Source organism: Amblyomma americanum, chromosome 1 (assembly GCF_052857255.1).
Source record: "Amblyomma americanum isolate KBUSLIRL-KWMA chromosome 1, ASM5285725v1, whole genome shotgun sequence".
Taxonomy (NCBI): Eukaryota; Metazoa; Arthropoda; class Arachnida; order Ixodida; family Ixodidae; genus Amblyomma; species Amblyomma americanum.
This window is the reverse complement of record NC_135497.1, coordinates 381,831,174-381,844,174: the sequence shown is the minus strand read 5'-3', so window position 1 is coordinate 381,844,174 and position 13,001 is coordinate 381,831,174. Positions and strand designations below refer to the sequence as shown.

The 13,001-nt window shown below is 48.3% G+C and overlaps 1 protein-coding gene across 1 annotated transcript; it reads left to right on the top strand.

Moving 5' to 3' along the window:
* The first annotated feature begins 4,403 nt into the window (after window positions 1-4,403).
* On the top strand, window positions 4,404-13,001 carry LOC144122686 (uncharacterized). Its single transcript, XM_077655812.1, has 4 exons — window positions 4,404-4,694; window positions 4,802-5,097; window positions 5,839-6,071; window positions 12,381-13,001. Exons 1-4 carry the CDS (start codon window positions 4,480-4,482, stop codon window positions 12,999-13,001), a joined length of 1,365 nt encoding a protein of 454 aa, XP_077511938.1. The 5' UTR covers window positions 4,404-4,479.

Genomic DNA, 13,001 nt, shown 5'->3' with positions numbered 1-13,001 from the left:
TTGCAAGCAGAAGATATATGACCTGACCAAATATCTGGCACTGTGTACGCAGATGTTGATATTGACTGAGGACAAGCAGGTCACCTCATGCGAAATTCGAGCACAACAAAAGTGGCTACCATGTCGCCTAGCCATTGGGTGCATAACAAAGTATAGACTGCTTTTATATTTTGGTATATTTGTCCAGTTAAGTGTAACTAGCGTTTCGAGACGGTGTTGTAGGCATGCGTTTTCTCGTAACGGTAATTTTCATTTGATGCACCAGACGTCCACACTGTAAACACAATGGTGACTGTTATGACGTGATCTTAATTTTCTTGACAATGTATTTATAGCTTTTTGGTCGCCTCCTAGTGGATCTACTTCTTCGGGAGAGATTTTGCACAAGCGGCAGTGACAATTGGCTCTCGAAAAGAAGCGATGCCGATCAGAAGACTCTCAGAAACTTGTACATAGAAAATGAAAAATCTTGAGCAGTATGCAATTTTTTTAAGTCAACGCACTAAGTGCTTTAGCGAGCAGTGTCCACGAACGAGTACCAGGAATTAGAAAAACTGCTGAGAGCATTCTCTAAGGGCTATTTTCATCCTCTTTTTTTGAACCTTACTTCCCGGTACCTTTGTAATTTTAATAGCTTTTCATTTATACTCAATCGTTAACCGAATCGAGCTGGTAACTGAACACAACTAAGTTGGATTGCTGTTTTAGTGGAAGCTTTTCGCGCAAGCGCAACGTGCAGTAGAGTCTGGTACCAAACCAGAAACGCTCAGCCACCAGTCATGCAGAGACAACCATTGGAAGTGACCTCGCTATGTACCAGCGCCGCACCAGAAACGTGTCATCCTCGTTGTGTGCCGCAGTCACGCGGCGTGTTGAAGGTCTCCAGCGCAAAAAGTGGAAGAAAACGCGTGACTGTTGCGCACAGCGAGCTTGACGCGTTTCTGGGGCGGCGCTAGTAGAACGCAAGGTCACCTCCAATAGGTCTCTCTGAATGGTGACTGAGTGTTTCTGGTTCGGCTCGGCAAATACCACAAGGCACACGAACATCATTTATCCAGTCATCTGATGAGACAAGCCGACACCTTCACCTGCTAGATTGGTAATAAGCAGGAGGAACAGCTCTACTATAAACCCGGGATATCCTGTCAGTGCCCATTCTGAAAATCATTTCCACAGCAGTCTCATGCGTGAACGGATGAACGCGGTAATTGCGTGTTCAACATATCCAGAAGCGACGTCATTACCGATGCCGCTTGAATGCTGATGGCATTAAAGCTTTCGTTCTCAAGAAAAGTCGTCCGTGTCAGGCCTTCTAACGAAATTCCTATAGGTCAAGAAGGCCGCTGTGCTGTTGCGTGTCCAGTTCGTATTTCCCGCCCAGGCGCCAGCTTCATCTGCAAGCACTGGACTCCTCTCCTCTCCGCTCTTTTTATTCCTTCTCCTTGCAGTTTCCTTATCGCTGGAGCCAAAAATTGCGCTTCAAGCTCCCTCATCTCGCGCGCCTTACGAGTTTTGTACGAAGGCTGCCGATCTAAGAAAATAATTAATGGGCAGTCTAGTGCGCTGCCCAATGTTCCGTCCTGTATGAGTAAACTTTGAAGCTCTCCGCACTGCTTATAACATTGTTTTGTTAGATCTGAAGCATTTGGAATAAACTCGCAGGGCACGCGAGCTTAGGCAGCTTAGTGCGCCTACATTATCCCCACCCCGACGACTATCTCTTTGATGCTTTGGCGCCAGTCCAAGTCACATTCTCCATCATTCGTGCTAAGCCTGTGCCACTATCATTCATGAAGAATGCAGCTCATATTGTTGACAGCAACAGCGCGTGCACGGTTGCAGAACTGTGCATGCGCGGAATCCAAATCCGGCTCATTGCGTTGTGTTCGATCTCCTGATTAGGTCTCCTTTCGTTAGATTCCCTTTCGAATCATGTATGTAGATAAACGTGTATGAATTGAATGATCAGGCGAAGGGAAGCAGCATTTTTTGATAATATTGCCTCTCTTCTCGATCCTTCCTCATCCAGCTTGTATAGCACGGAGCACTGGCGAGACAGTGCGTACAGAAATCGGTTTTAAGTACTCATTATTGTTGCCTTTAAGGAAGTATTAAAAGCCTAATTTTAAGGCGAAAGCATTTAACGGATCATGCTTGGGTCCGTCAGTCCGTCCGCCCGTTAAGCTCTTAAACTCGATAAGAAAAACGTCTTTGTGCACGATTGGATTCGAACCACCATCCTTCCGTTCTGCAGCAAAGCGTGCTATTGGCAACAATACTTCCTTTTTCCTTTACAGCATAGAAATAGTGCCGAAAGGATAAATCTGCGCATGCTTACGCCACAAAACACCAGGCCACCATACCCCTGCATGAGCCGTCGTTTCAAAACACCAAAAGTCTGGGAGGTACACACAAGCATCCAGATATGGGAGTCAGCTAGGCGGCGTTTGGAGGGCTGCATGTACTCCCCGCACCAAAGAGCATTGTACACGAAACAAAGATTTCGACAACCGTGCTTATTCTTCGTTGCGATGTATCATGCGGGCCATCCACAGACTAAATTGTCCAGCAAGATAAATTGATCATATGGCACAACACAGTTTTTCTCCGCAGGCAAAAAACTTATATTGTTGGGTGTAATGTCTATGTCCTTCTTAATTGTACGTTGTAAAATATCCCAGAACAAGACAGCGTCAACGCAGAGAATAAAACAATGGTCAATTTTCTCTGGTGTACTGCTCAGGCGGCCGTTGACCGACCATGGCGCAAGCATCTCCTTAATATGAAGCCACGCCTTCACAGGCAGCATAGACGTGTTCAGTTTAAAGAAGAATGTTTTTACTGCAGAAGAAATGCGCATTCGAAGAAATGTACTACGCTAAATACTGCCAACGCATATGTAGTTCTCCTTGTCTAGGACGCTAGAGAGTGTTTGCGAAAAGTCGTCGAACCTGACGGATGCTTACAAACGCCCTCCAGTGTCTCCAGCATTAAGGATTCACCAACAATTGGGTGCTTAATTAAAATTTTAGGCACAGATCAGTGACACAATTAGCAATACCGCGCTAAAGGTTTTCGCCTTTCGCACTTAAGGTCAAGAAAATGTCCCACTGAATTTTCTTTTAAACACTTTTATGAAACACGCTATACATGCGGATTTTATTAGAGAGATGGGTTGATTTTATTAAAAAGCATAGGACACAGCTTATCAGAGTGGTTTCTTAGAGCACCACTCTAAAAATCGTGGGTGCCGTCAAGAAGTCCAAAACTGGGAAGATTTATCGACAGCTATAATGACACGACAGATTGGGAGGTAGTCGAAACTTTTAACAATGTCAATGTAATGTTAAATTTCAGTCCACGTTCTATATTTCTGTAATTTGTAGGGACATTTGAAAGCTCTGATCATGATCGCCTGTAACTGATTTCATTGCGTCATGTCTGTAGTATGCTTCATCTTGCAACTGCCACTTGAGTGAGGTTGAACTTGATTCGCACATTCTTCAATTTCCGAAACTTACCGTCAATTTTATCCTACTGTTTCCTCGCTTATCCATCAGATGTATGATCACCTCTTCTTTGCTAATTTGTAATTCTACAGTTTGCTTGCTCCATACATCGAGCTGACAAAGATGAAAGTTTTACTCGTTGTACGCCTTGTGATTTTTAATTTTTGCTTTTGCTATTCATTTCCCAACCAATTTTTAAGGTAAGGAAGAGGTCGCACTTCGGTTAGACTCTAGCGAAAAATTACTGTGAGTGGAAGAATGATTACGAACCTCACTATTTTTCTGCGGCTGAGTATTTCGATTTTTCTGCTGCAACTTAACTCTTTTAGCTTCTCTCTGCCGTGTCGCCATCATCTTTTGTTGTTTTCAGACTTGTGTTTCCGTCATTTCTCTCAGTTTCACTTAATTCTCGTGGGGAACCTTCTACAGCGCAGATGTCGCCGGTGTCAGTGCTGTATAGGATGCCATAAAATAAAACTCCAACTTTAAGGGTTTGTTAAGATGACTGCAGCCAAGGCGTGCTGGCCACTGTGTGTGCCGGAAGTGGCTTTTTTCGTAACGCCCCACCAGCGGTCTTTTCATCAACATGGACCTGGAGGCAGCAGCAGTTCTCAGGGGCGAGGAATAGAAATCTTGAGCATCTACCAATCACCCTTCGTTGCAGAGTGTGAGTTCAATTCTGTTTTTTATATTTTTCGCACTTTTTCATCACACCCTTCTCAGTGCGCTGATATGAGCCCCTTGGTTCGTCGGCCACCTTGCGTTGATATTAATGGCGCACGAACACGTGCGACGAAAACGAAGAGGGCGCCAGTGCTCACGGCCATCACGGCTCCACCACCGCGAGCTCTCGCTTCTGCGTGCCCCCGAGGACCTTTTGTTGCGTGAGCCGCCGGCAGCCAGGTGTTCTCGCCGCCCAACAGCCAAACTACCGCTTGCGAGCAGTAGAGTTTAGCTCGCCCTGCGGGGTATGATCCACGCGGGTGGCTCTTCATATGCGCAGCGAAGTGTAGCTCTGTCTTCCGCGGCCACCAGCACGCAGCATCAATCGAACCACCAAAAACGCTGTTGCAACTTCGGGAAGCGGCAGGGACCGACCTACGATTCGCCGCTTTTCCTGATGCCCTGCAGGGTGTTCGAGGAGACCTCCTCCCGCCGTGCCCTGTTCATCCAACGCCTTTCCAGGTAGGGGTCCACGTTCTGTCTTGTCTGTGTGCACTGCTCTAACGCCAACTTGCTCCGGTTCTTTCTCACGGCGTCGACCCCCCCCCCCCCCCGTTTTATTTTTTCAGCAATGTCGATGGGAACCGCTCCAAAAATATCCAAGGCGTTCGGCGCTCGCTTCTTCCCTCAGAATACTGGGCCCTGCTTCTTTCACTGAAGCCACAGCCTTGCCTTGTGCCACGCTACCACAGTTGCAGCGCCAAGGCTGTGGTGTGGCCGTTCGTCGCCGAGCAGCAGCAGCCCGTCATCGTCGCTGAAAGGGAGAGGAAAATCCGGGACAGCCCTCTCTATGCTGCCGCCGCAGGGTCGTCCAAAGTAGAAGGCCATAGAGTGCACGGGCGCCGTCGATCCAGCTACCCCCGAGGTAAGTATGGCCACCACCCACATACAGATTAGCGTCGCTGAGAGCACTTCAACATGCCCTCTCGTAGCTTTAATAATGAGAAACCTGATGTGAACTTTGTGTTTCATGTGCTGCCACGATAAGATCCGCCTTTTCGAAATGCTTGACGAAATCCTTGATAGAGCCTGAATGGCCTAAGTTTATTCTTTTCATGGTAAAACAGTGTTCTTAATGTGTTTGATTTGGCAGGACCAAATGCACGAACTTATTAATATCCTGTGCTCACCTCCTGCAATGTGCGCTGCTTACCGGCGCTAATTTGAAAGCATGCTATATAATATCATGTCATATTTCTCTTTTTCATTTCGAGGTTGATGATTTCAAACTTAAATAACTGCTTGTGCACAAACTGCAATCGATTACAATGTTTCCGGTCACTAACTTCAGAATAGTTTTTAGAGATTGCCGAAACATCTCCTGCATAAACTCAAACCATGTTCGCGAAAGCTCAACTTCTTTTCAACTTAGGGTTCCTTCCACGTTCACAAATAATGAATGTGGCGTGAACAGTCTGGGGATGGCAATTACCTCGGAGCCAACCACAGTTCTCCGGAGTACCACGCGTATTGAGATCTGTACTTGGATTCTGAAAATTTGCTGCAATGGATAACACAGGTCTCGTGGAGGAATGTGCAGCGTTTTCGGTAGATATAAGAGCAGCCTCGTGAAGAAAAGCAAGCTTCCTGCCATCTATCTTTCCAGTTGAGAAAGTACAGTCGGGTCAACTGCCGCACAAAATTCCCCCGACTGCTGACCCATCCACACGTCGACCTGGAGAAAAGAACTTGCGTTCGCACCGCAACTTGACGCGACCACCGGAACAACCAGGGTGCAGACCAGTCCTGCATTTGGAATCAAAGGCGCGAAACCTGCCTCCCGCGAGGCCACATCTTGGAGAGGTGCATGCAGACCTCGCTGCTCCTGCCGCCCTGCGTGTGAGTTGGAAATGTGAAAAAGCCGCCGCCTTTCGATTCTTTCGTGTACCATGCTACGCTCTAGAGTACGCGCCTCTCTTAATCGCGCTTGCGTTTGACGTTGGTGCTACAGCGCTGTTTAGAGCGCCTATTCCACACAGGAGGTGTCGGTAACGTAAATGCACTTTTATTTTTACACCGCTCACACACTGCGCGCGAGGCAGCAATCAATACTTAAATTTGGTGCAAAAAGTAGCACCTGTTAGCCTGATTCAATATATCGAGCGCACGGAAGCTATCGAGAATAAAACGCTCTCGATTACTCCGTGGGCATTACTTTCTTATTTACGATTTCTCAGTGCTGTAGCTATTGCCGTATGCTGTTTCGCGCAGAACTACACTGGGAGGTCTGAGTTGCAGAATGCTTTTCAGTTCTATTTTATTCTGTGGGCAAAGTATTCCGAATCCTGCAAAGACTCTTCAATCGAAGTTTAAGAAAAATTTTAAAATTGCCGGAAAAAAATGTGGATATACTTTTTCCTGAGGGCCGAAAGCACTCGCGGATTACTAAACCTTTATTCTTATTTGTGGCGGAAGCATGTCTTTGGCCACATCGAATGTAGGTAGATGAGCCGCGGAAATGACATTCAAAAAATGCAGCGGGCGAAATTACTCTTAATGTCTCATTTGCGGAATTCATGTCTACCTTTGTTCAATATGAACCGACTTGTCAAGGAAAGATTCTGCTGGGCCGTACTTCGCATGCCATTCGTTGAGGATGTCCTGCGCCACCAGGAAGGCTAACAGCGTCGAATTGAATCGCACTTCACTGGAACAATCCAGAAGTTGACATCTCATGAACTTGGGAATATTTCATGGCACCAGCGAGACACCTCTACCCTGATGGCTGCCCATTGAGCCAGGTGTTGTTGCCACACTCCTTTTAGGAAAATGTTGAAACTTTTTGGACAGCTCATCCCTTCAGAGATTGGGGCAGAAAATAGGGCTACATTCTGTGTTCTACTCTAGAGAGACTTCAACAGATCACTGATTGGCTGAAGTAGCGAAAGCGGTTTTGAGGCTTGGTTACATTGAACGTTGCTGTGATGCAGTCATGCCATTTGCGTCCTCCATGGGCATAGAAAACCTGTACTTTGCTGTAGTTGCGTAAAAGTGTTATTAGAAATAAGAAGAAAAAATCACATTATAGCCCAAATAATATGTCTCAATATAGGCGTTACGGCTTTGTTAAAGTAGTTATCAATGTTTTACTATGTGTTTTTTTTTAAATCTGTGCAAATGTTTTTTTTAAATAGACAAGAAAGTTATGCAATGCGATATGCCCACTTTGTTGAAACATACGGCATGGCGGACATAATGCCCGTGGTAGCAGGGGTTAAAGCAGATTAGTTAACTATTATTTATATCTTAATTTCGAGCAGTAGGGCACAATGTTGTATGACTGAATTTGAGGCATGCAATAGTGTAAGCGAACACAGTTTTAAGATTTCTAAGTCGGCACTGCGTTTCGAGATATCCAATGTCGAATTATGCGCGCAGTGTTTTTATCGTTCACGCCTTTATGCCTTTGTCTGCCGGTGCTGTGGGTTCCATGATGATTGAAAGAAACCAACGAACCCGACAGCATACCCCCTAATTGTGCACGTACCGTAACCAACGCGCGGGAAGCGCCGTAAATAGTACTGCCGCACTTCACGCCGGTTAAACTCGTTTAAAGGGCAAAAAGACGCAAAGATTAACGGATACTTAACTTACGGCGAAAGCATGGCTGGCAACACCACTTGATGTCAGTCTGTTTGATCCCATTTTCCTTTAAAAGGCGGCTGCCGCGGCCGGGAATGACCTAGAATTACGTGCGAGTGGAGAGGAGGACGCGAATATAAAGCGCAGTGCACGACGACAGAGGCACGCCTCATACATAGTGTTGTTCTGCATCATGGACTGCCCCTTTCAGTCCTTCCCGGTTACTGTCCAGGGTCCGCTCGCACGAAGCAACTTACACAGTCTAGTACCTAGTCTCGTTTTACTCGCAGTTTAGATCACGGTGCTAGAAGCCGTCTAGAATGAACCGCTGGGTTTGAGGAAGGAAAGGCGCATAACTGACTTATTTTTCTGGTGGACACCTCAACCGCACCTTCACAGAAGAGCGTGAATGTTTGCGTCTTTCCTTTCCTCAATTCCAGCGGAAAATCTAGGCTGCTAATAAGGCTATGCTCGGAATCAGACAGTCCAATCTTATTCGTTGTCTTAGCATTCTTTTAGTTTTGAGGAAACGAAAGGCACATAGCTGGGTCTCTTAGTAGGCAGACGCTTGAACTCCGAAGTCTGAAAAATTACCGCCGGCTAGATCGCGGTACGCACGTGATAATGATGCGTTAAATGGCTGCTGTTGCACCGCCTACCCTGTGTGGCTTGACCTCCTCTCCACCGCTACCGCAGGCTAGGTGGATTTACGCATGGGGCGCCTTTGCGTCACACGGCTGCTGTTGTTACCCACAACTGGTGTTTAGCTCGCGCTAAGCTATTACAGCTTTCGCTCTAAAAAAAACAATGCAGCATTCCTTAGGCGTCGAGTCGACCGGTGCTTTTCCCCTCTTCTTCGACGGAGACAGATTTTCAACATAAACAAGAAGGCAACGCTCTCAGCGCAGAGCCTCGACGCCAAAAAAAAAAAAAAACGTTGTTACGTCGTTGCACTGAGTTACGAAACTGACGCCTTACCGCAACAAAACGGGGCGATATAAGGGACAGGAAATCAAGGAGTGACAGGCACAACACCGAACTAAAAAATGAGTGTATTTCATGCGATATCGCAATAAATACACAGAAGGCATGCGACACAAGCAAAACAACATCAATCCAATATGTCCTACTTACTGGTCCATATCTAAGAAGCCGTTCTCTTTCCTCGATAGGCGAAGCGAAGGCACACTCAAGCACTTGTCGCCTCTTATATGGATAACAAAAGCTTCGTTTATTAGACGTGCGTAAGTGCGATGCACTTTGCATTTTAGAAACTGTGGAATGCCTTTCCACGCTCTCGCATGCTTGGCTAGTGTATGTCGGCCAGAAAGGCCGTTGCTTAAATGACACATTTAGAGAGCGCGCAAACGATGTCCGAGTTGCCAGAAGTATTACAAAAGCCAAGCATGCGACGGCGTGTAAATGGATTCCTCAATTTGAAAAATACAAAGTGCGTCGACACAGTGTTTTGCTTCTTCGTGTTCTTCTTGCTGAGACTACATGAAGGGACAGAACAGCAGAGAGGACGCGATGGTATGGTCCTTTGGATCTTGTTATCGAGATACGTTAATTGCAGGGTTTTTTCGTTTATCAGTACGACTTCCGAGAGCACGGTTAACTCTACCGCACTTAATGATAAACGGTCTGCCTCAACGTTCACGCTGCCACATTTGGGCCAAAGAACCGGCGCGTACATTTAAATAATGCTTGATCAAGCCGCCGCGGTTGCTCAGTGGTTATGGCGCTCGGCTGCTGACCCGAAAGACGCGGGTACGATCCCGGCCAAGGCAGTCGAGTTTCGATGGAGGCGAAATTCTAGAGACCCGTGCGCTGTGTGATGTCACTGCACGTTAAAGAGTCGTAGGTGGTCCAAATTTCCGGAGCCCTTCACTACGGCGTCCCTCATAGCCTGACTCGTTTTGGGACGTTAAACCCCACAGACCACAAATCACAAATAATGCTTGATCATTGTAATGAGCCGATGATGCAACAAGATTAGATTCACTGTGCAGAGAACATGGCTAACTTGAGCGACCTAGGTTCTTTAATGTGCACAGAAATCTGAAGGGCGTTTCCGCACTCCGACTGCTTCACAAATACTGCCTCCGAAGCCAGGAATTGGAAATGCACTCTCTTGCTCGGTAGAAGAACGCCACCGCCGCTATACGCGCAAGCGCCGGAGGCGAAGCGAAGCCTGGAGTACAATTTAGTGACTAGTGTTGTGTACTTTTAGCTAAGTGACGTGAAAATGATTTGCTAAAGCGCCCCTGCCCTTCCTCCTGCCGCGCTTTCCTTTTCCGCCGACACCGATGAGGATAAGCCGACACCGATGAGGATAAAAGACCGACTACCTTGAGCTCCGCCTCGACAAACGCCTTTACCCTCCTCCTCATCCATCACTCACGGTGCCGGAGTCTCGCCTTCTTCGGCACATTGAGATGAATGCAGTTATCACCCCGTCCCGCCTCTTCCTCTATCGCTATCGATCGGACCCTTCCTGTCCCAACTGCCCCTGCATCTATGCGGACCTGGCCCATTGCCTCTTCTATTGCCCGGCTGCTCAGCAGTCGGGTTCCTTCCCCCCACCCTTTCTATCCATCACCACCTGGCTCGACTGGCTTGGCGCTGAAGGGGAAGAAGAACAGCGGCTTCTGGTCGCCCAGGCGGTCGACATGCTCGGCCTATAAATTATGGTCGAATAAAAGTCTTTACTACTACTACTAAAAGACCGAGGTGCACGCACAAAGATAATACTTGAGACTGTTAACTGGACTTGGTTAATGTTCGTGGCGAAGAATGGCAGTGAGCCTGCTCAAGTATGATCCGTTAGTAACGTTCTGCCACAAAATGCCCCAGCGACATTCCAAAGTCGTGAAAATTATGCGGCTGCATATTTGTTATAAACATTCAGGCATATTTTCTGCCTTTCATACTGCCCTGTTTTGTGGCACCAAAATGCATAGTGAGTGCAAACTGCTGAACACCGTGAGATCGCCAGTCGAAATTTATTGGTGCGCTAACATACCATTCGCATCTAGTGCGCCTACGTTAGAGGGTCTGGAAAGTGAAGAGTGATAGGTAGAGACTAGGAAGGGTCCATACCACTGTTAGTAGCGCAAATTATTTTGTTTTCTGACATTGGGACCTCCAGAGTTTTGAGCAAGGGGATACCTCAGCGGTTACGACGCTCGGCTACTGTGCCGGCGGACATGGGTTCAGTCCCGGCTGCGGTGACCGCGTTTCGAGCAAAAGGCGCCCGTGTGCTTTGCGATGTGAGCGCGCATTAAAGAATCTCACGTGGCATGAATTAGTGTGGAGCCCTCCAGCTCGACTTCCCTCATGTAGCCAATGTGTCGCTCCGGGGAGTTAGACTGGACAGTTTACTATAGTCATTAATCCACAGCGGCCTTAATGACGATTCCGTGTCATAACATTTATTTAACAAATGGGCTTGTGAGAAATGTGATTTCGTGTATTCATAACATTAGGCACAAAACAATTAGTCGCAGCATGATGTACAATTTTCTGGTAGTCAGAATGTGGCAGCAGTTTATGCAATCATTGCACCCGTCTACTTAGACGATAAATACTTTAGTTTTCAGGAACATACGTCCACTAAATGCTGGACTGATAACTGCATAAGACATAATCGCTGGGTTGCAGTATCCTGTCTACCCTGGTGAATGCCCTGCGCTACAGTTCCAGGAGATCATGAACCGAAGGGGCTTTAAAACGCGGCATTCGAATAACGCAGGTCTGATAGATCCAACTGCAGCTGGGTACTAAGCACGCATTAGCCATGATCGTGTCGAGTGCTTCCGGGCCCGAGTCGACTTCGTAGGTGTGCCGTGCAAAGCAAAACATAACCGCTTCAAGGCGGCGGCGACCGCACACGGGCACCAAACGCGCCCTCACGGGAGTTTGCACAACGATCACTGTGGGTGGTACCAAACCGCGACACCTAGTCTCAGCACAACTTCATCGCGGAGGGTGCCCACCGCGAGATACAAATAGAGAATGTAACGCTCACGCATTGAGGTGAATTGCGGCAACACTAAACGTGCAAAAACACAGCTTGACACGCCACCGAAAGTCGGGAACGCCGATTAGGTATACGTCCGCCGTTCGGCATTCGGTTTGCCCATGCCCCTCAGTATTTCCTGTTTTGGTGAGATGAATATTTCATAACAAAATGAACCTTAAAATTAAAAGCAGCACTGCGCTCTTACCTACCAGAAATTCTCAGATTAATTCCTTTGGTGCCGGCCGATACGGCCAGTAGCTTGCAGGAGTCGTTGTGGTACGCCTTCTGTGCACGGTTTGGACAGTGGAATTTTGGACCCACATATCGTGTTGCTTCCTCGCTTGGGTCACCGCCCACAGCCAGGCTGCACTTCTTGTTCTGCTCCGGGCGGCAGGAGTCACCGCTGGTACCACCCTGTGTGGAACTGGTCCGAAACAGGAGACTCCGCCTTCTCGGAGGACGTGGAGCGGTGACAAGGAGTCGGTCCCGACAGGGTTGGTGCCCCACTCTTCTGTCGTCTCGCATGCACTGGCTACCCACAGGAGCGGAGACGAGGGGGTAGCCTCGGCGATCTTGGCGCCCCGATCCTCTGTCGGCCCGCGTGCACAAGCTACCCTCAGGAGCGGAGACGTCGTGGTGGCCCCTACAAGCTGTCTGCTGTGCTTCTTTATTGTCTCGCGTCCACTGGCTACCCAAAGGAGCGGAGACGAGGAGGCGGCCCCGACAAAATGGATGCCCCGCTCATTTGTTGTTCCGCGTCCACTGGCTACTCACAGGAGCGGAGACGTGGAGGCGGCGCCGACAAGATGGGTGCCCCACTCTTTTGTTGTCCCGCGTCCACTGGTTTCCCACAGGAGCGGAGACGAGGAGACGGCCCCGACAAAATGGGTTCCCCGCTCCATTGTTGTTCCGCGTGCACTGGCTACCCACAGGAGCGGAGACGAGGAGGCGGGGCCGACAAGATGGGTGCCCTACTCATTTGTTGTCCCGCTTCCACTGGCTACCCACAGGAGCGGAGACGAGGAGGCGGCGCCGACAAGATGGGTCCCCGGTTGTTTATTTTTCCGCGTCTCCTGGCTACCCAGAGGAGCGGAGACGAGGAGGCTGCCCCGGCAAGCTGGGCGCCCGGCTCATCTGTCTTTCCGCGACCGCTGGTTACCTAG

What these genes read in the sequence shown, in the direction of transcription:
- LOC144122686 (XM_077655812.1), top strand. Translation starts at nt 4,480, where the DNA reads ATGATCCACGCGGGTGGCTCTTCATATGCGCAGCGAAGTGTAGCTCTG. An exon ending in TCGATCCAGCTACCCCCGAG is followed by an intron (nt 5,098 to 5,838) that starts GTAAGTATGGCC and finishes CTATCTTTCCAG; the next exon opens with TTGAGAAAGTACAGTCGGGT. An exon ending in CTGCTCCTGCCGCCCTGCGT is followed by an intron (nt 6,072 to 12,380) that starts GTGAGTTGGAAA and finishes GGCTACCCACAG; the next exon opens with GAGCGGAGACGAGGGGGTAG.